The 20,832-nt window shown below is 45.4% G+C and overlaps 1 protein-coding gene across 9 annotated transcripts in view; it reads left to right on the top strand.

Annotated features, from left to right (window-relative positions):
- TJP1 (tight junction protein 1) overlaps window positions 1–20,832 on the top strand; it is a 330,457-nt gene that overhangs the window by 177,551 nt on the left and 132,074 nt on the right. Inside the window, exon 1 of one of the 9 annotated variants that reach the window (XM_053365524.1) lies at window positions 4,725–4,885. The exons of the other annotated variants lie outside the window; for them this stretch is intronic. Within the exon in view, the coding sequence (XP_053221499.1) occupies window positions 4,838–4,885 (48 nt within the window). The 5' untranslated portion in view covers window positions 4,725–4,837. Of the gene's footprint in view, window positions 1–4,724; window positions 4,886–20,832 lie in introns of those variants that run through there. 9 annotated transcript variants of the gene reach the window in all.

Consider the following 20,832-nt stretch of genomic DNA (forward strand, 5'->3'; position numbering starts at 1 on the left):
GACCAACTCCCACTATCCTGCATTACTGGCCATGCCGGCTGAGGCTGGTGGAGTTGAGAGTCCCACGCCATTTGGAGGTCTGCAGGTACCCCTCTTGCTTTAAAATGCTGGTCAGGGGCAGCTTTGTCACAAGGGGCCCTGTGGGGCACCAGCTACTGCACATTTCTCCTGTGCATGCCCCTGGATTCTGGAGCAGCTAATTCATTTCAACAACACACGCAGAGAAATCCCAGATGGGTTGTACTCCATGCCACTTGGCGAGAAGGGGTGCCATTTGGATTTTCCTCCACCGCAGGCATGACAATGTTTTAGACCAGTCCTTTGCAGTGTTTGATAAAATAAGGCACAACAAGACAGTCCCCTGGTGCTTAAACTGTAAATGGAATGCCTGGATTTCAAAAAAGAGAGCACTGCTTCTTGTTCTTATTTTGTAGCGTTACCCAAGGCTCAGCTCTGCCGTTTAATAAGAGCTTTGTCTGAGCTGAATCTTGGCAGTGTTGAGACCAGATTCTGTTTCAGATACAAACAAGGGGTCCTAGAATCCAAGCTGCAATAAACCCATTCCTGGTAAGATTAAGAAGCGCAGAGTAGAGTCCCTCATTTTCCAAATTAAGCTCTAGTATCAACTTTAAGCAACTGTCCTTGAAAGCTGAGTGGAATCAAAGTATTGTAGAGTTGGAAGGCACCACAAGGCTCATCTAGACCAACTTTTTGCAATGCAGGAAATAGTTAAAAGTGTTCACAGCCAAGAATGCAGCTGGAAACTAGAGACTGGTGCCATCTACACACTTTGCATATGGGCAGAGGGCTCCATGCCTGGGAGGAGCAGTAGAGGTTTGCTGCCCCTGATGTCCATGTGTTGAGCAGCCAGCACAGCAACTGAATTTGGCAGGGGAAGAAGGCGCTTCCTCCTGTGATTGCCATCAAGTCAGCAGCCTGAAGGAAGGACTGTGCAGCAAGAGCTGCTCCATCCCCCTGGCCTGGACACTGTCCCCTACTATGCTCCTGGATCTGATCTGGAGGGACAAAGGCTTCTGGGGAGGAACTGCTCTTTATCAAGGTCAAGACAAACAGGCTCACCTCTAATGGTAGTGAATCGCCATTGTTCTACTTGGCAGCCAGAATCCACATGGGCAGAACTATCTAATTGTATTATAAGAACTGTAACTTTAAGAACTGGTGCTTGCTTTCTCCTCCTCCCTCCCATTCCTTGTTCCTCCTGTGTCACATCTTTTTAGATTTTGAGTTTGAGGGCAGGGACAGTTTTAGCATTTTTTGTAAGCTGCCTTTTCAACCAAAGGGCCCGGCATAAAAGCCTTAAAAGGATGAAAATGAACTCCAATTGTTCAGGGCTCCACACCAGGTGGAAATGTTCTGTGTGCTTGGACTTCCCACATTCAAATGTTTACGGACAATTCAGGGGCTCACATGTGGCCACACTGCCTCTTCCATATGTGAAGCTTCCTTCACGTGAAAAAGGTGTGGAGGGGACTAAAGTCACAAGAAATTCAGCCCGGGGAAGTATCAGGCATGCTGGCGGCAGGTGCAGGAAATGGACACACACGTGCTCCAACTCCACTTTCCTGGTGCCTATTGTTGGCGATTCACCACCTCTACAGTGGTACCTCTAGTTATGAACTTCATTCATTCCAGAGGTCCATTCTTAACCTGAAACTGTTCTTAACTAGAGGCGTTCTTTTGCTAATGGGGCCTCTTGCTGCCACCGCGCCGCTGGCACACGATTTCCGTCCTCATCCTGGGACAAAGTTCTAAACTTGAGGTAACTCTTCCAGGTTAGTGGAGATTGTAACCTGAAGCGTTTGTAACCTGAGGCGTTTGTAACTCAAGGTACCATTGTATTTTTTTTTTGCATTTGGCAGGTGATAAATTTTTGTGTGCGCTAGTCAGGAGGGTTCTCCGTCTCTCCTCCCCTCCTCTTGGCATGTAGACCTCACTTCTCTCACTCCTGAGACTTAAGGCATGGGATTGAAGTGTGCTTAACCTTGCCTGTATTGTGCCTCCAAAATTATCTGCTCATGTTATCATTTCACACTGATAAACAAAGCAGCAGGGACAGAGTTCTCCTGCCTTTGCAGGAACCCAAATAATCATTACCTCTACTTTACATTCAGCATGGAAAACTACACACACATTTGCTCGAAGCTGACTTTACTGTGGTGATCTGGTGGACCACAAGGCTTGATTTCTGCAAACCAGCCTTTGCCAGTCTGGTGCCCTCCATCTACAACTCCCATCACCCCCCCTTCCAGCACAGGTTGGCAAAGGCTGTTGTAAATCTTTGCTGTGCACGCTTCTGGCGGTGCTCATGGCTTGCTCAGAATGCAGCACTGCAGCTCCATACAGTTCTAGGCCTCCACGAGTGATCAAATTATGCCCATCCTGCATCTTTGCTCTAGCTGACTATTGCAGAGCAACGCATTTGAATTTAAGATCACATTGCTCATTTTCAAGGCCCCAAGTGATGTAAGCCCTGTGCTCAAGAATTGGTTTCCTTTTTTTCTCCTTTAATGAAGAACAGGGTATTTTAATGTCATCATCATGTGTTTGTGGAGGGGATACATTGATTGAAAATGTCTAGTAAACCAGATCAGTGGTAGGGTATTTGGCGAGTCAGCATGGCAGTAATGTGGGATTGAGGATTGGAGTGATCGTTCTGTGGTGTTATGGCAGTGGACAAAGCTGTATTCTAACTTTTGAAAAAACTTTTGCAAAAAAGTGTGTATTTTTTTTTAAAAAAAGAATTGTTATTGGAACTGCAGTGACTGGCACTTTGCATCTCCGCTGCGGGGATCCCTTGATCACCTCCCTCCTATTTACTTCTGTCCCTCCTCACTTTTAGAAGGGCTCTGAGGCCTTGCTTTCCTCAAAGGCCTTTTGCAGGATCCACACTTGCCTTTCTTGCTTCCCTATATGGGGAAGTTTTTAATGTTTAATATTTTATTACGTTTTTGTGTATGAAGGAATCCGCCCAGAGTGGCTGGGGATTATCATTATTATTAGCACCAATTGAAAGTTTTATATTAATTAGGCATGAGCCAGGTTGGGTTCTCTTGTGCCACCATGGTAAGAAGTGTGGCTGTGAGCCTACGTGTGAGTATTCAAAAGGTTGCTAAGATGAGTTCAATGGGACGTGCTCCTCGGAAACTGCACACTGGATTGAGGCTATGCCACTAGACCTCAGGCACTGATGCCTTATTGACTTTAGAAGAAACTGTTTTCTTTCAACAAACCTTTGCAGAGTGCTGTCCTTAAGTTGCTTTATGCTGCCACTGCCTTTTATCCTTTTTAAAAGAATGTTTACTGATTGGTTCTATTGACATTTTGGTTTTTATTGTGCTGAGTTTTGTTTCTGATCTTAAGCTGCCTTGGATATTTCCTTGTTAGGTGTGGTATAAATGCAGAAAATAATGAAGATGCTAATGAGATTTTCTCCCAAGTTAAGTGCTGCAGCCACCAGTGATCAAAACTGCAAATATATGGCCTGTGATTCCTCATCTGTGCTAAATTGGGCCTTGGTTTTCTTTTGGCTAAAAAGCAGAAAATTTAAGTTTCCCACTTGCATTTTGGGAAGCAGTTCTGATGTTGATACCAAAAGCTTTGGCAACAAGAAACCTGTTAAGACGTTAAGGTACCACAATTCTCTTAGCTGGTTTTGTTTTGTTTTGTTTTGTTTTGTTTGCTGCAAGAGACCGTGTGTGGCAATTTTACACCCTTACCTGGGAGCAAGCCCAACTGAACTCGTGGAATTTACTGTACAGGACTACTCAGTATAGGATCGCACTGCTCAAACGCGGCTCTGGGAATGGTTATTCCGATTGCAAAACAGAATACTGAAAACAAGAAAAGAAAGCACGCTGGGCCTGGGAGAAGAACAAGAGTTCACAGCCTTTCCAAACTGGCGGCCGCTCTCTCGGCAAACCCTCTCCCTCCTCCTGCCGCGTTTGGGTCGCTCTGCAACCCGCTCCAGCCTCCCGTCCGGTCCTCTGCCCGGCAGCAGCGGGAGCGCCGCTGATAGGCTCGTCCGCGCCGGGAAAGTCGGTGCCCCAGTCGCCGCCCGGGTCCGAACCAAAGCGCTGGGAAGCAGCGGGGGGGGGGGGGGGCTTGCAAATCCCTGCTCCTTTTGCTCGGAGGGAAGCCAAGCAACTTTCTTGCAAAGCGCCTGTCTTCTTCTATTTAAACACCCGGCACATTTATCCGGAGCGGAGGGAAAGGAGGAAGAAAGCAAAATGATGGCGATGGGAAAAGTCCTGGCGCCTCCTCAGCTGCCGCGCTTCCCGGCCCCTTGCGGAGCCCCGCGATTCCATCCCTATTGATTCTCCCCTCTCCCTCCGCATTCCCCCGGGTCTGCGCACCCGCGCAAGCCAGGCTCCTCTGCGCCCCCCCCCTCCGGGAGGAGAGAGATGGACACTCCCAGCAGCCAGGCAGACATGTCAGGGGGAGGGAGCGAGCGAGGGAAGCGGGCGGCCGGGCGGGCGGGCGTGTAGCTGCCGCCGCCGAGGACAGAGGCGCCTCGCCGCTCCGGCCCAAGGAAGCCGCGGAAGCAGCAGCGCCCCCCCCCCCAGACCCTCGCCGGGCCAGGCGCCGCTCTGCTCGGGGCCGGACTCGCAGGCAACTCGGCTGGCCGGCGGCGGGCGATGCTGGCCGGGGCCGCCGCGGCGTGAGGAGGCGGAGGCAGAGCGCGGGAGCGAGAGCGAGCGGCCGCCCCGGGACTCCCTGGCGGGCGGGAGGCGGAGGCAGCGCGCCCCGTCGCCCCTCCCTCCTCGCCGCCGCCGCCGCCCGCTCTTCCCTGCCCTCCTCGGGGACGGAAGGAAACAAGATGTCTGCCCGAGCCGCAGCTGCTGCTGCTGCTGCTGCTTCCACCAAGGTAAGCGAAAGCCGCCTCGGCTGGGGGGGGGGCGGGCTCCGGAGCCAGCCTCCCTCCTCTCTGCCCCCGCCGGCCCGGGAAGGGGAACGAGGGGCTGCCGGGGGGGGGGCCTGCAGCCTGCCTCGGGGCGCGCGCCCCTTCGCCTTCGTGGCGAGGCGCCCCCGCGCGCCTGGTTCCCCCGGCCTCCCCCCTCCCGCCCCACTGTAGCCTTATTGGACTGAAAGGGGATTGAAGAGGAGTGGGGAAAACACAAGACTCCGGCCCCATCTCCCCGCCGCTCTTGGCTCGGAAGTCTGTTTGTTGTTGTTTAAATGCCCCACTCTTACAGACTTGGACTCAGTGCAAAATGATTTTTAAATCAGTAAACACCAAGCTCTGTGAACGTTTGGGGAGGGTCTGGCTTGGTTGTGTGTGTCTGAAGTTAATGGAGCTCCTCTTTTTAGGTTCGCACAATTCTTCTTTTTCTCAAACTCCCCCCTTCCCCCCCCCAAACACCTGTTGGGTGAAGGGCTGGCTGGTGTGCTCAGGATACCACCAAACTCTAGATTAGTTCCTTTTGGAGTGGGTGGCCAAAGAGTGGATGGTTTCTCCTCTTGGAGGGCAAGTTTTAAAAGTTAAGGTCTACAGATGCTTTCAAAGGGGACCCAAGAGAAGATTCTAAGTCTCCTTACTCAGGAGTAAGTCGTAACTGGGTTCAGTGAGACCTCTGCCCTAAATAAATGGACTTCCCATTACAGCCTTATCCTGAGCACATTTTTTACGCAGAAGTAAGCCCCTCTTGGTTCAGCAAGACTTAATTCCCTTACTCTCCTTGCGCTCTGCTTTCGACATTCTACCGAGAAGGTGGGGTGGGTTCTGCCCTGCAATTTGTCAAGCAGCCAGCTTTTAAAGTGAGGTGTCTCAGGGTGGAAACTTGCTTCCTGTGTGCTTTTAAAATACAGATTGGGAAGTGCCTAGCTGTGGGGTTGCAGTTTAGCCTTGTAAAAAATGCAGCGGAAAACGTTTGCTTTGGGAGATTTCAACTCTCATCTGAATCGCATGTTGTTTCTGTGCTTTAATCTGGGGTGTGAATGGAATTGGGCTGGGTTGGTTTGTTTTTTTAGCACATGGTGTGTGTGATGTTTTTTGTACTCCAAAGGACGTGTCCTTTCTTAGGAATTTCACATCAGGAATTCGTGAAACAGCAGGTTTCACAATTCCTGAAATACAGGATTTCTCAGCAACTCCCTTTGAATCAGCTGCTGCTGACATTGTGCAAATATGTTTGGGTGGTGTTGGGAGCCCAAGAAAAGCTCCACCTGCTCTGTAGGTGTATTATATGGTACAGGTGCATGTAGTACTCTGACCTCCCTCAACTCTGCAGGAGTGAGTGAGTGAGTCAGTCAGTCAGTCAGCTGTGCTGTTTTACTCCTAGGGGAAGGAGGTGGAGTTGAAATGCTCAACAAGTTTCTCCTTATGCATGAAACCTTAGACTGGAAACTTTTTTGTTTTAAAAAAGGTAGAATAAAGCTTCCCCTTCCTACTCTAGAATTATAAACAGTTCTTGGTTCTTTTGGAGACAGTACATTGGTTGTTTTATGTTGGCTGCGTTAAGGAATATTGCTCGATAGTTCTCTGGAAGGCTTTGCTCTCAAGTGAAACTGTGTAGTTTCTGTCTGATGTCATCTCTTGGTATGCGCTTGCACCTGAACTGTGCGCCTCTGATACTGCACTAATGCAGTGGCGTTGACGCTTGGCACAGATTCTTGGCAGTAGAATCAGTTTCTGGTGGCATTCATGAATACTCATTCTCCAATAGGTATTGGGTACAGTTTCATTTTTAACTTAAGTCTCGCTTTATTGAGCTTGCAAAGTTTGTGACTCAGAGAAGCACCAAAAAGTTTATAGTAGTTTTTAAATTTCATTTTTTGGCATTATCTTGGCACTTTGAAAAAATATTATAACCTGCATTAGAGTATTTTTCTTCTCAGTCTCCAAAACATGTTCATTCTTAGGTTATGTCAGGTGAGCTATATCTGCCTTGATTAACCTGGGGTCCTCCAGATGTTTTGAACTATAATTTGCATTATCTCCAGACCTCATAGCGGATGGAGATTGTTGTCCTGCACATCAGGTTGACCAAGGCTGAGGCATATGAATCCGATTCATACATTTTCTTTTGGAAATGGCACATTTATTACTTTGTTCTAGCAAAATGCAGGAAGGGGGTGGAGAAGGGGGAGAAAACCAGATACTTAAAGATAACTATGATGCCAAGGAATCTGAAATACTTTTCAGCTTTTCCAAAATTGCTTCCCTTAGAATGCTGGTTATACCTCGGTGATAAAAGTGAATACTGCTTTCATTTGTGTTATCTTTGCCTTGTGAGAGTGCCTGTGTCGCTGTTGCATTGCCATGTAAATATGGCAGGGAGTGCAATGGTCTGTTTAGGCCTTTTGTGTTGCTCCTTGTTCTTAGTAGTAAGGAATGTTTTTTCCCCTTTTCCTGATTTTTGTTTTTAAAACTCAAATGTGCATATGAACAGGAGATTTGAACTGCTTGCTTCAAAGCATCATAGCCAGAGATAATGCAATTCCGTCTAATGGTTGTGCAGTGTGAACTTAAGGATGTAAACACATAGCACAAATTTTAAAGAATGATGAACAAAAGTCATGTCAAACTTGCTCTGTTCCCACTGATAGATTGTGGTGTTGCTTTACGACAGGGCTGGGGCTGGGTAGCCTTTGATGCCTTCCATGAGAGTATGTACCCCCCCCCCCTTTTAAAAAGATACATGAACAGTGGAGTAGCTTTAGAACACTTTGCTTTCAGAAGAAGTTAAAACAAATTAATTGTATGAGGGGTGATTTTATTTTGTTTTGCTTGTTGCTTTGGTAGTCTTACTGCTGCTATGTTTACTTGCAATGAATATGGAATAGTAAAAGTGGGGAAAACTTTGAAGGGCTTTTAACAAGAATGGGGAAGTATTGAGTAGATTCCTATGATACTTCTCAGGCACATTCCAGATAGCACCCAAAGTGATAATAACAGCATTGGTGGACAGGTAATTGCATTTTCTCTGTGATTAGCAGGTTACAGTTTGGGTACTGGTAAAATGCAGTTTCCAGTTTTCACATACCTGGGGATGGAATACTGGATTTTCTCCTTCACCCTCCTGCACAAGTTGAGAAGAAAGTTATTTAGATCCGTTTAATATCTAACAGCTGTGTGTACCTTCCACAATGAAACAATACTATGAAAAGGCCTTTACTAATCTTTTCTAATCACTTTAAAATGTTCAAAGGTAACAGTTTCAACCAAGGCTCTGTACATAGAGGGAGGTAACTGAAATCTTGGGATATGTGGTCTTCCCTTCCCTTCCTGCAGTAAATGACATTTTAACAATTGCATAGCTTCTCACCACACAATGCTTTCTTGTCTTATATATCTTGGGTAAGTTGGTCAATATATTAATCTGGATTCTTTGTCAAATGAGAAGTTTCTTTGTATAAGTGCTGACTTCCATTATCTGCTTAATGCTCTACTGCCAGGAAAACCTCTGCATCCTTATTGAAGGGTTTTTGCTGGGCCTGGTGATGACGCCACGTGAATATTTTAGAATTCAAAAGGGATGATGCAGGCATTGGAGTAGGCATGGAGATCCAGTAATTAATACTTGCTTCATTCTTCTTACAAGGGAGGAGTTGGAAGTTTTTCTGTTGGCTTTTCTGCATCCAGAAAGTTAAGCAGTATATTTAGATTCTTGTGCAGTGGCAACCTTGGAATAAATCTGTCATCCCCATCTTAAAATAGAAGTTTTGCATCTTGAATACTGAAAATACAGTTCAGGTGGTTTTTATTATTATTAGCTATAGTGTAGTTTATGCTGCTAGCTCAGTAAGACTTCAGCATACTAAATAACACTTAAAATGGGACACTTTAGGACAAACGGTGGATCTCTTGTTCATTTCTAAGAGTGTATGTAACTAGAGTAGGAATAGGAAGTGCATTGCCTGAAAACTGCACATGTCCCATCAAACAGGCATGTTGAATATGTTGTCTGCCTTGAGTTTAAGGACAAGAAATACTAAACGTAATAAAGGCCCCCTATAATCTCTCCCCCCATCATCAGCTGGCCTGTTGGACACCTGCCCATGGTTTAAACTTTTATTATATGCCATTGAAAGATAACTTTGAATATGCCTGTTTACTTTAAAGTAATTTATATTGTCTTGTGTGCCAATTGTCCCATACCAGTGTTAGAAACTGGGATAGAAAAGCTAGGAGCCAAATGGCTTCTGGGACCTGGGTTGTGAATTAATATGCAATTCACGTAAGTGACACATTGTTAATATCACATTTTATGCAGAAATTCTTAATACAGTCATACCTCGAGTTGAATGTTCTTCGGGTTGAGCGCGTTCGAGTTGCGCTCTTGAGGCAACCTGGAAGTAACGGAGCATGCGCATACGCTCAAAATGACGTCACACACATGCGTGGAAGCGGTGAAATGCGACCCACGCATGCACAGACGCACCGTCGCGTCTTGCGTTCCGTTCGGGATGCGAACGGGGCTCTAGAACGGATCCCGTTCGCATCCCAAGGTACCACTGTCCATGTTTAATTTGGTGCTTACAGTAAAAATATTGGTACCATACTTCATGTTTCAAAACACTCTACTCTTTATTGTTAAATTCCTTAACATATTGTCTATCCTTAACATATACTTCGAAGCTTCAAAGCACATACATTTGGTAATCCTTGAATGTCAGTCAGGCACACAAAAAATGGCACCCAGACTTTTTGAGGTGCTTGCAAATGGAGAATCTTTAGGTGCAAAATGCACCTGGCGCCCTGCAAATTTCTATCTCTGTCCCATGCCCATGAATGCATTAAATAGACCTGAGTTGTTGTTGTTTTTAGGTTTATTTCAATTGACTGAAGCTGCTTTATATTATCTAAAATGGGATGTGGAGTTAAGCACTGCAAAGGCCACAAGTATATATCCAGTCGGGTTTATCAGGAACCATGAATTGTGGTAGTTGGCTCTGTCCTATTAAAAATAGCTTTTGGGATGGAGTGAAAACAGAATTCTCTGTCTGTCATCAATTATCTATGTTTTATAGAAGGTATAGTCTAATTCTTATGTAAGTCTTTTTAAACTACTACTTATTAACCTGTTAGGAGGAATCGGTTGGGATCTTTTTTTGTCTAGTTGATGTTCACAGGCTTGGCTGTAGGAGGAGTTGTGACTCACACACATTTCAGCATCTGGTGGGCACGACGTTGGCTACGCCTGCGTAAAGACATTCCAGTGCCTCTTTCCAGTGGAATCCACAAGAAAACAAATTACATTGTTGACCACCGACAGTCTTGTTTCCTGTCATGGTTCCATATGGTGTCATTTGTTGCCATTCCTGTTATGTGAACATTCAACTCTGAATTTCTTCATAAACAGCTTTGGGTAGTATGGTGAAATATGTTCAAAAAATAAACAGAATAATCTGCTAACCCAGGGTCCTATTTTTAGTAGGTTTGTATAAACGATATCACTTAACAAAGGAATTACAGGACTGTCATGTACGCCTTCCCACTGTCTTGCCAGTTTCTCTTTGAGCTGAGTGTGTGGCAAAACAAAGCAATTTTATTGCATACACATTGCCATGCCACCCCTAAAGCTTATTTTAAAATTCCCACACACATCCTTCTGTAATTGGACAGAAATTGACACCAGTGTAGAGAGTAACATGTTTTTAATAAGATATATGGGAGGAAGACTAGTAATAATCCATTTTCCTCCTTCTCCCCCTGCCCCCAATCAAAATGTGATTTGCAGTAAGAGTTGGGGTGAACATTTTTTGGTGGTTATGCATGATAAGGTTGCAAAATTGAACTCTGTGACACTGCTGAGCAATCATCCTGAGGGCTGCACTTGGAGACAGTTGTCATTTTAGGACATTGAGTGTATTCCTGCACAATGGCTGGGTTCAGATGATCATATCTCTGTTTAATAAAATCAGATACAGTGGTACTTGGGTTAAGAACTTAATTCGTTCTGGAGGTCCGTTCTTAACCTGAAACTGTTCTGAACCTGAGGTATCACTTTAGCTAATGGGGCCTCCCGCTGTCACTGTGCCACCGCCACACGATTTCTGTTCTCATCCTGAAGCAAAGTTCTTAACCCGAGGTACTATTTCTGGGTTAGCAGAGTCTGTAACCTGAAGCGTCTGTAACCCGAGGCACCACTGTATGTGTGAATATTGTGGGTGTGTGCACAACTCCTTTATTTGAGCAAGGCAGCAAGCAGACAAGACTCTTTTCCATTAGCTATAGTTTATTGTTTTGTCTGACCTGGGAAGCTATGCCTAATAGCTTTGAAATGAGCCAGAATAAGAAGGTATAGTTTGAAGTTAGCATAATATTAGTTTCCCAGTTCGGATATAACAGGAAACTATAGTTCGTTGAAGAGTTCCTAGTAATTCACTCACTTCTGTCCTGAAAGGAGGAATGAAGAAGGGTGGTGTGCATGCCCACTGGGTTGGTTCCAAACTCGGCTGGTTTGGACAGTGGTTGACCTAAATGGAGAATGGTGATCACCAAACAGCCCTAGTGTACACGTTAGACCTGTGAGTTTGGACTGTACTGGGTGAGAAATCTTTGTGTCTTATTTTTTAGACTGACATTTGGCAATGCTGGCTGGGGTTGATGGAAGTTCAACAACATACAGAGGGCCATAGGATTCCCACATCTGTTGCAAGAAAACATAATTGCAGTCTGGTTACTTATGACTATCTTCACTAATAGGCATTGTAGGTTCTCATCCTAGTGGGCCAATAAATGTTTAGAGTTTGTGGGATATATCGGGCTACATTTTTTTATTTTGAAGTGCAGCCACACTAAGTGTTTTGTGATGCTGACTGTTTCTACTAATCATCATTATTGTGTTTAGAGTAGCTTAAGGTAATAGATTATTGCTTTTTATGGGGCATTTAATTGAAGACCAAGATCTTAGCTTTTGTCACTGTAGATTCAGGGTCCCCCCCCCCACATATCCAAAAAAAGTCTGCCTTTTGAGGGAAATGATGGTCAATATATACAATTCAAAAAATAGTATAGTGAAAAGGTAGAAAGGGTTTTAATTCTTTAGAAAGAGGTCAAGATGAATATTTTTTAAATGTCAGTTGCTCAGTCTAGTTTTAGATTTCTTTTGAGTTGGTGTAAGATACAAAACATACACCTTGCACTTCTAAAATACTTTCCCTAGTGTGGCTTCTAATGAGAATGAAGATAGACTGTTTTGCTTTTTGGTGAATGGGGGTTAATATCATGTTCGTTTTGGCACAAGGGAAGTCTGCTAAGTGAGGAATAAGCAAGAAGGCTTGTGAAATAAGATGGCATTATGTATTCCCCCCTTTCAAACTTCCATGCAGGGTTTTGTTGGACTCTGGTATCAGTGGAATACTATGGAGAGCTGGATGTTGAAGGGACAGTGAAATGTTTGTGTATCTGAGATGGCAAAGATGGTGACAGAAATATGATCAAATCATGGAGACTGCAGAGGCCAAGCGCACATCTTAAACATAAGAAGAACTGATGGATGAAGCCAATGGCCCGTCTAGTCCAGCTTCCTCTTCTCACAGGGACCACCCAGATGTCTGTGGGAAACTCAGAAGTGGGACCTGAAAACAAGAACACTCTCCCCTCCGGTGGTTTCCCACAACTGGTATTGATAAGCATTGCTGCCTCTCTGACTGTGGAGGCAGAGGATAGCTATCCTGGCCAGCAGCCATTGATAGCCTTCCTTTGCTTATTTGTCCTGAATCATCTACATTCAATGTCATGGGATATCCCTGAGTATTGTGAGCAAGGGAGAAAAACCTTTCTCCATCCACTTTCTCCATGCCACGCATAAACTTCTATTATGTCGCCTCTTACTCGCCTTTTCTCTCAACTAAAAAGTCCTAAGCGCTAGTCATTATCTAGTCCTCTTGACTTCTAAAACTGGCTCCAGGCCTCTCTTAAGGGTATGTTTGTAAGCTGCGGTGAGCATTCCCAAGGCTTCAAAAATGTTACGTAACCTAAAAACAAGAAGAAGAAGAAGAAGAAACAACAGCTTGTAAGGATATGGCCTTAGTCATTCGTGTCCCCTCTGGCTTGAAAGAGAGAAATGAGGCTCATTTGAGGCACAGCACTCAAGGCATAGTAAGATGGGTGACTTCCAACCAATATGTACTTACTACTGTTCTGAAATACTGTTGTTGGTTGTATATTACCAGAAAAACTCAAAACATTATGATTACAGGCTTCCCTGCTTGCCTGAAAAGGGCTTCCTAAGAGAGGTTTCCTTGAGCCACCTTGAGTCCTGGTCTGGGGGAAAGGTGGGATGATTTGTTTGTTTATTATTATTATTAGAGTTTTGCTGTGCAGCAGTCTTACTAGACCTCTAATTGTTTTCTGTAATGAGCCTTGCTCAGCTTGAATTTGGTCCTGTGACTCTAGTGTAGCCTCCCACAGTCAGATGTTGTTGGCCTCCCACCTTGCCCCATTCCTGACTGTTGGGCCTGGGGGCTGATGGGGCTGAGAGCTCAGCCAGTAGAACCAGAGACTCTCAGTCTCAGTGCTATGGGTTCGAGCCCCATGCTGGACAAAAGGTTCCTGCATTGCAAGGGGTTGGTCTAGATGACCATTGTGGCCACTTTCAACTCTACAGTTCTATGGTTCTGTAACATATGGAGGGCACCGGGTTGAGGACGGAAGTTCTAGTACAGCCAGGCTGGGTTGATTCCCAGGTGTTATGGAGGCTTGAAGAAAGCAGGATAGTATATTTTGATTAATTTAAGTTCAAAAGATCAATCTGATTGCAGTTGCAGTTCTAAACAGTTTCACGTGTCACTACACATGACTCTAATTATGTCATTAGAAGCTGCATCAAGGTGTGTGTTTTTAATGAAATGGGTGATTTTTCATCAGGTTCACTCTGTGTGGGGTGGGGAGATTTAATCTTTCCCTCCCTCCTCTCCTTTGGATGCTCCTCCACCAAACAAAGAAAAGACTAAGGGATAGCAAAGTAAGGGAGATGGTTTTAATTGGGAGTACAGCTGAAGGAGGAGGGTTTAAACCTTCCCTCCCCAGTTCTGCAGTCCTGATACTTTTTTAAATAGGAGGCAGCAGAAAAGTATCCCAACATCCTGGTTGGGTGTTCCACAGCCCCAGAGCAATGCACATTTATGGTGCATATAGTTTGATCTAAGGCCATGGAACACTGGCCAGGATCTGGCCCTGAATCAGTTTAAGAGACGAGGTAATGTTTAATTAGGGTTTTAAAAATCCTAATTAAGCATATGGTCAGGAGAAGATGCTGACCCCCCCCACATTACAGAAAGCGGGGGGCGGGGGTCAGTCCTGCTGAGGTCTGCTTTTCCAGTGTGTTCTCTGCAAGGAACACGCTGGTGAAGCAGATCAGTGCCACCTGCAGGATTGAATCCTGTGCTCCAGCTGATGAGCGAATGGTTCAGTCCTGCTCTGTTTGCCTGCACACGTGTGTCCTACTTCAGAGTAGGTGCATACAGCCAAAGCCCCTCCTTCCTGCCTGATGCCCTGTCCCCTGGCAGCCCAAGAATGCTTCAGGAGGCCTGCCCTGATCTGGGGCTGCCTCCACCTGACACAGCCAAAGCCCCCACATCCAGTTGAATCAACCTGGGATTCAGCCAAATCTGATGTGCCGCCCTAGTTTGCACCACCCGCTTAACTTGGATTGATTTCTGAGTGAGCTTGGTTAGGATTGCCATGTTGGTTTGCTGCACTTTGAGTTACAGATAAGCTGAGTGTTTTGTCTTTTTCTTAGGAGTATTGAGATATTTGTTTGGTACTGTGGTACTGAACATAACATAAAAGGAGCCAGTTGACCAGGTAGTCCAGCATCCTGTTCTCAGGGACACATTTTTCATCTAAGTGACTTTTAGCTTCAGGGTCTCAAAGCACCTTTGCTGAAGTAGTACAGCATGATAGATGCATCAAGGAAAAAAGTTAATTGATATTTTAGGGTTGATTTTTAAGCAGTTGAATATCCTTTAACTTGTTGGCAGTCACAGAGGAATGCTGCTTTTGTTTCACCGGTGCCTGCCTGTACCTGTGGTTGCAGTCAAAGCACTGGAGAGCCTTAGAGAAAACTGCAGCTGTTGACCCCTACAGCTGATAACGCCCAGCTTTTTATCACTCAGAGTTCTTTTGCAGGGGGCAGGGTGGTTAGCTGGGGGAGGGATTGTGACCCATTGTCTGAGGCTGGCTTCAGCTGCCCATGTGACCAAAGCCTTGCTGGAATGTCTGCCGAGCAGGTCATATGACTGGGAAAACTAAATTCATGAGTCAGTGGAGTTTGCAGAAACCACTCTGTAGTGGACATTGAAGAGCACTTGCCAGACTTTTCTTCTTTCCCTTGGTTTCAAAACACCAATCACATTTTTTATTTTTAGAGAGGTGTTAATAATATATTGGTTTTCAAATAGCATGTTTCTCAAGTTGATTGGAGAATTTCTAATAGGATGCTGGTTACTAATCCACTGTGAACAGATGTATTCCCTCCCCCAACCCTGTGGGGATTGAGCAGAAAGGGAAATTACCTATGCATGCAGGGAAAAAGTTAAGGTGGAAAAGGACAAAAACCTTTGGACTTACCTTCAGATCTAGGATACCGTACAAATGGAAAGGTTCAGCATTTTTTTAGCCTTCACATGCATTTATCTTGGTAATCTTTACAGCTGTGTAAATTAGACCTCAGATTGCAAGGGAAAGACTAAGGGAATAGTGGTTTGCTTCACCAGGGGTTGGCAACCTAAGGTCCATGGGCCACAAGCGGCCCACGGGGGTCGTTTAACCAGCCCATGAGCCGCCCCCGAACCGAGCTGCCCGCTCGGCGAGTCCCCATGAGCTGCTCTAAACTGGCACAGCATGGCGTGGGGACTCACTTCCATGGCACTGAAAATCGCATCTGTGCAGATGCCGGAAATCGCAGGCATGCGCACTCATGCGCGTGCACAATCTGGGCCACAGAGGATCTCCACTGGAGTGAACTGGCCGACCCCTGCTTCAGACCATCAGGGAGTCTCCCCCTCCCGCTGCGACCAGCTCCTCTGCTCCCTGGTCTCTTAGGACCCGCAGAGAAATGAAATGGGCTGACCAGCAGGTGGTTGTGCACAGACGCAGCCTGAGACTGTGTGGGAAAGATCCTGGAGAGGAGGAGTCCTAGCGGACACTGGAAAGACAGGGATCTTCAGTCCTTGCAAGTGCTTCACTAGGGCAAGACCTCCCAGAAAGAGTTGCTGAGACCACTTGACTGGAGCTGTGCTTGGATAAAGAGTTAACTTCATTCACTTGCCTCAAGTAATTTATAATTTTTGCTGCTGACCTATGCTCAACTCCAGCCCTGACATTGGTCCACATTTGATGTTCTGTGGTCATGTAGCCTCCCCACATGGTTTAGAACCCAGAAGCAGCAGGGATCTCAGTCACACGCGGCTCCTGCGCAAGCACAGTGTCCCAGCACTGCACAGTTTGCCTTCCTGACACATGGAAGGTGATGGAGACAGAGACATGAGGCCAATGGGTTCTTCCACTGCTGAACAAAGCTACTGTTCCTTTCATTTTTCCGTGTTTCTGCATGATGAATGAGGCCAGCTTCACAATGAACTGTCTGCTTTCACACACAAGATAAGTGATTGAGGTGAAATTGAATAAGCTAGCCAGCTTTAATATTTCATGCCTTCCAGATTTTATGTCCTTCCAGATGACTTAGGACTGCAACTCCCACCACCCCTGACCAGTGGCAAATGCTGATGGGATCGGAGAGAGTCCGAAATCACTTAGAGGGATGCAAGTTCTTATCCCTGCCCCCAAGCAGAACACAATCATTGGATAACAGCAGAGGAAAGCAGGCCTAAGAATTACTTTTCGAGAAGTGGCTACAGATTGGAGCGGGTACAAGTCAAGGATAAAACATAAATAAGATGTGCATTTTACTTTGACTTAAGAAATGTACTTGTTAAATCACACTTTTAAAAAAGAAGAGATTAAATTGGAATGTAATGCAAGCATGTAAACAAAGATCGTATGGAAGCTGGTCTAGCACAGCAATTATGTGACTGGACTGCAAACCAGGAAGTCTCCAGTTTGAATCTCGCCTCTGCTAAGACCTTGTTAGATGGCTTTTAGATAAATCGCTCTCATCTTCATCTGCAGTTGGGGGACAATAATACTGACTGACTGTACAGGGTTCTTGTAAAAATTACAAGGAGAAAATGTTGGTTAGAGTGTGGTGCTGATAATGTCCAGGTTGCAGGTTCAATCCCCGTATGGGACAGCTGCATATTTCTGCATTCCAGGGGGTTGGATCATCAGGGTCCCTTCCAGCTCTATGATTCTGTGTCCTTTCAGTACTTGAAAGGGCTATTCACATACTACTAAATATTATCATGAAAACTGGTTCCATGACCCTTTATGAGGCACACTGAATTGAATCTTGCATTTCTGTGTAAAGGAATGCCCTGGGACAAAAGTAACTCACCTCTGAAACTATTAGAAAAGTAGGCATTGTGTGTGTTTAGACTCAACCAAAAGACTGTTGGTTCTGGACAGTTTCTGGGCATTTTAGACGGAAATTCTCTGCAGCAGCTTTTGCCAGCCTAGTGCTCTTTTGATGCGTAGGCGTAGTGTAGGCTGGGACTGATGAGAGTTGTAGTTCAAATAATCTGGATGGCTCTGCAACAGATGGACAGAGCTTGGTCCAGCCTCCTGGAGAATCAATAGCCAATCTGGAGGGGAGGGTAGATTTAAAAGAGAGAGCCTGGCAGTTAAACAGCCAGATAAGGCTTGGCTAGGGATTAGCTGCGTGGTTTGGGGTTTTCTAGGTAGAGCACCCCACATTATTTCCCTGAGGGAAAGGAAATGGTCCTAGAAGCTGGCTGGAAATGTTTTGCTGGCTTAATAGAACATACAGCCATTCTAGGAGGAATCAATTTAATGAGAAACAGTGGAATTTTAAAGTAAAGTTCTTAATTACGTCTGTAAAGTGATTTTGACCAAAACAAAGTGTTGTGCTTCCTCAGAGCAAACCATTAGACTTTAACCCTCATTGAGTTTGTTTTAATAAAATTCTAGTTTTGTTTCTGACGTATTGTTACTTTGATCCACTGGTTGAGGGTTTCCTTTCACTTTATATCACCGGCAGTATATCACCAGCCAAATGTTGTGGTCTGGCAATATACCACGATGTAGAAAAAACAAGCTGCGTGGGCCTCAGCCTGTGAGGCACCGGGTGAAATTGCTGCAGCTCTCACTGCGGGAGCAGAGGCCGTTTTACCCCAGTGCCTAGCAGGCTGGGACAAGGCAGCTTCTTCGTATGGCTCAGCTGGAGGGCTCCCCATCCCTTGCACAGCCTCCCTCCTCGCTTGCGCGGGAGCCATCGCCAGGCTCGGGGATCCCTTCACTCAAGGGTCAGCAAACTTTTTCATCAGGGGGCCTGTCAGACCTTGTGGGGGGTCGGACTAGATTTTGAAGGGGGGGAAATGAACGACTTTGGGCCAGATCCGTCCGGATTGGGATGGATCTGACCCCTAGGCCTTAGTTTGCCTACCCATGCCTTAACTACTTGGCAGAGTGGAGTAGCAACTGCGCCCTCATCAGCCGAGCAGTTTAAAGATGCAGAGGGAAGAACAAGCTGTATTTGCGCCTCACCAGTGCAGCTTTGTTCTCCCTCTGCGCAGTATGAGGGCAGAGTGAGATGGCGGTTTCAGTCGGCAATATAGCACTGGTGAAACTGCCACCGCTCCTGAGTCCCTCTGCTAGCAAGGCTCACTGGAGGAAGTCACTAACAGAGGGGTTCTGTAGCGGTGGCGGTTTCACCAGCAATATACTGCTGAGTGAAGCCAACATTGCCGTCTACTCCTCATACCGGTCCTGGGCGATATATTGATATATCACCCAGGCCTATTACTGACAGGGAGTGTCCTAAATTTTAAAGCACACAAAATCTGGTCATGTTACCTGTTACGGTAAAATCTGGGTGCGAGGCTGCTCTGCCACCCAGCTCGTCGGACTAAGTCCGCGGGTCCCTGCGGAGGAAAATTGAGCTCAGCCGGAGACAGGAGCAAGCTGCAGAAGATCCAAGTTCATTGCGCAACAGGTTCAAGGCGAGATTGAACAGCGAGAAAGGGGTGACATGAACTTTTGAAACTTCCCTCCATGTCCCAGAATACAGTGCAAAATACATCCCAGTTACATCATGAATACATTAGAGAGATGTTGGGTTACACCGGATTAACATACAGAGGAGGGAGGGGGAATATGCAGAGCTGGAGATATGCGCAGATAAGCACTTCCTGAGTACCGGTGATGAGAAGACAATAGTCCAAGTATGTAAAGTCTGCTACCTGGCATTGCCCAGAGGAAAGGCTTGGCAGAGTGATTTGACAGGATTAGGGTCTTGACACCTTGCTTGAGGGATTATGGAGGACAGGGAAGGTGTCATGGAGTCCTAGAGAAATTGAGCAAATTGGCACGTTGATTTTCTATGAATTTTATAGATTCTAGTCCCTTTTGACATTGACAATTGGAAATAAATGGATATATTGTAGCGAAGAAGAAGGTGAAGAAAACATGGCCCCCCCTCCGTATCAGCCCCCCTTTCGGAGATAGATTTGCATTAAAGTTCTGTAAGAACTTGCAAATCTTTTCTCCGCACCCTAAATCTCGGTGAAGGTAGGGGTGCCCTGTGAGTGGGAATACGCTCTAATGGAAAAGGAGGTGGGTTGAGCAGGGCAGCAAAGGAGGGAGCAACATGGACCAATACAATGTACGTGTATGTTATATAGATATGCACTAAATAATAACTTGGTATCCACTGTACCAGATGTGTGGGTTTGTGCAAACCTGAAGGGGACTTGCAAGCCATGCCTCTTAAGGTCATTTGCAAGTATAGTAGTGCAGATAGCTGGATATAGGATATCACATAAAAGAACATCTGTTGTATTTTGTTCAGTAGTGGTCTATGCTTTACATTTAGCAGGAAGGTCCACTACTGACTGAAAAAAAATGCAGTTTGGTTTTTTTTAGCTCCACCGTTTTTGTGTTCTCAGGTGCGAAGCTAGCTCTTCTGTGGTCTCACACCGACATAGTGATACAGCAACACATCCTGTTGAATCCCCTCAGGGCTTTCATTTAACCATGTCGCCTGGCACTCACCATAGCTGGCACAGGTTTGGACATATCATGAGAGAGATGTCTTTGCCTTGGCCTTTCTATGGAGTTTTATTATTGCAGGCTCTGGTCTTGCACTCATGGAAAGTTGCTCACTTGCTCTTAAAGGACCAAAAGCTAATTGCAGCCTGGATACACTTGCCCAATTCAAACAGAGTCCAGTTTGAATTTATCTTGCCCCATGGTTCTCAGCTTTTCAAAACCAATATGTTAAAACAAAACCATACTTAAAAAGGGCACTTGTCCAAATGAGTCAATTTATTAGGGACCATTCCTGCTACATCAAGGCATATACACGTTTCTTGTTATCAATAATAATAATAATATGTTGGAGATGTAAGGAAAGTGAAGGAACCTTATTCCACATATGGTAGTCGTGTCCTCAAATAAATAAATAAAATTTGGGACATGATCTACACCCATTTTCATTTGGCATTCTAATCAAAACATCTCAAATAATAATAAAGAGTGTTGCTTCAAAACTACCTGATAAAATATGGTTCCAAGAATAATACTTGGTTGTGGTTAGATTAATTTCGCAGCTATTCGGGAAAACCAAGATTAATAAATACAGAACAATTGCTACTTAAAGACAGTACTGAATCTGCAAGAGATACAGAGAAGTCATAGAAGAGATTTGAAATAGTTTTCTGGAACAGAAAGAAAGAAATAGTAAAAAGTAATTTCTTTCTGGGAACTTTGTGTATAGAAAAATATTA

This window comes from Podarcis raffonei, chromosome 14 (genome assembly GCF_027172205.1).
Source record: "Podarcis raffonei isolate rPodRaf1 chromosome 14, rPodRaf1.pri, whole genome shotgun sequence".
NCBI lineage: Eukaryota > Metazoa > Chordata > Lepidosauria > Squamata > Lacertidae > Podarcis > Podarcis raffonei.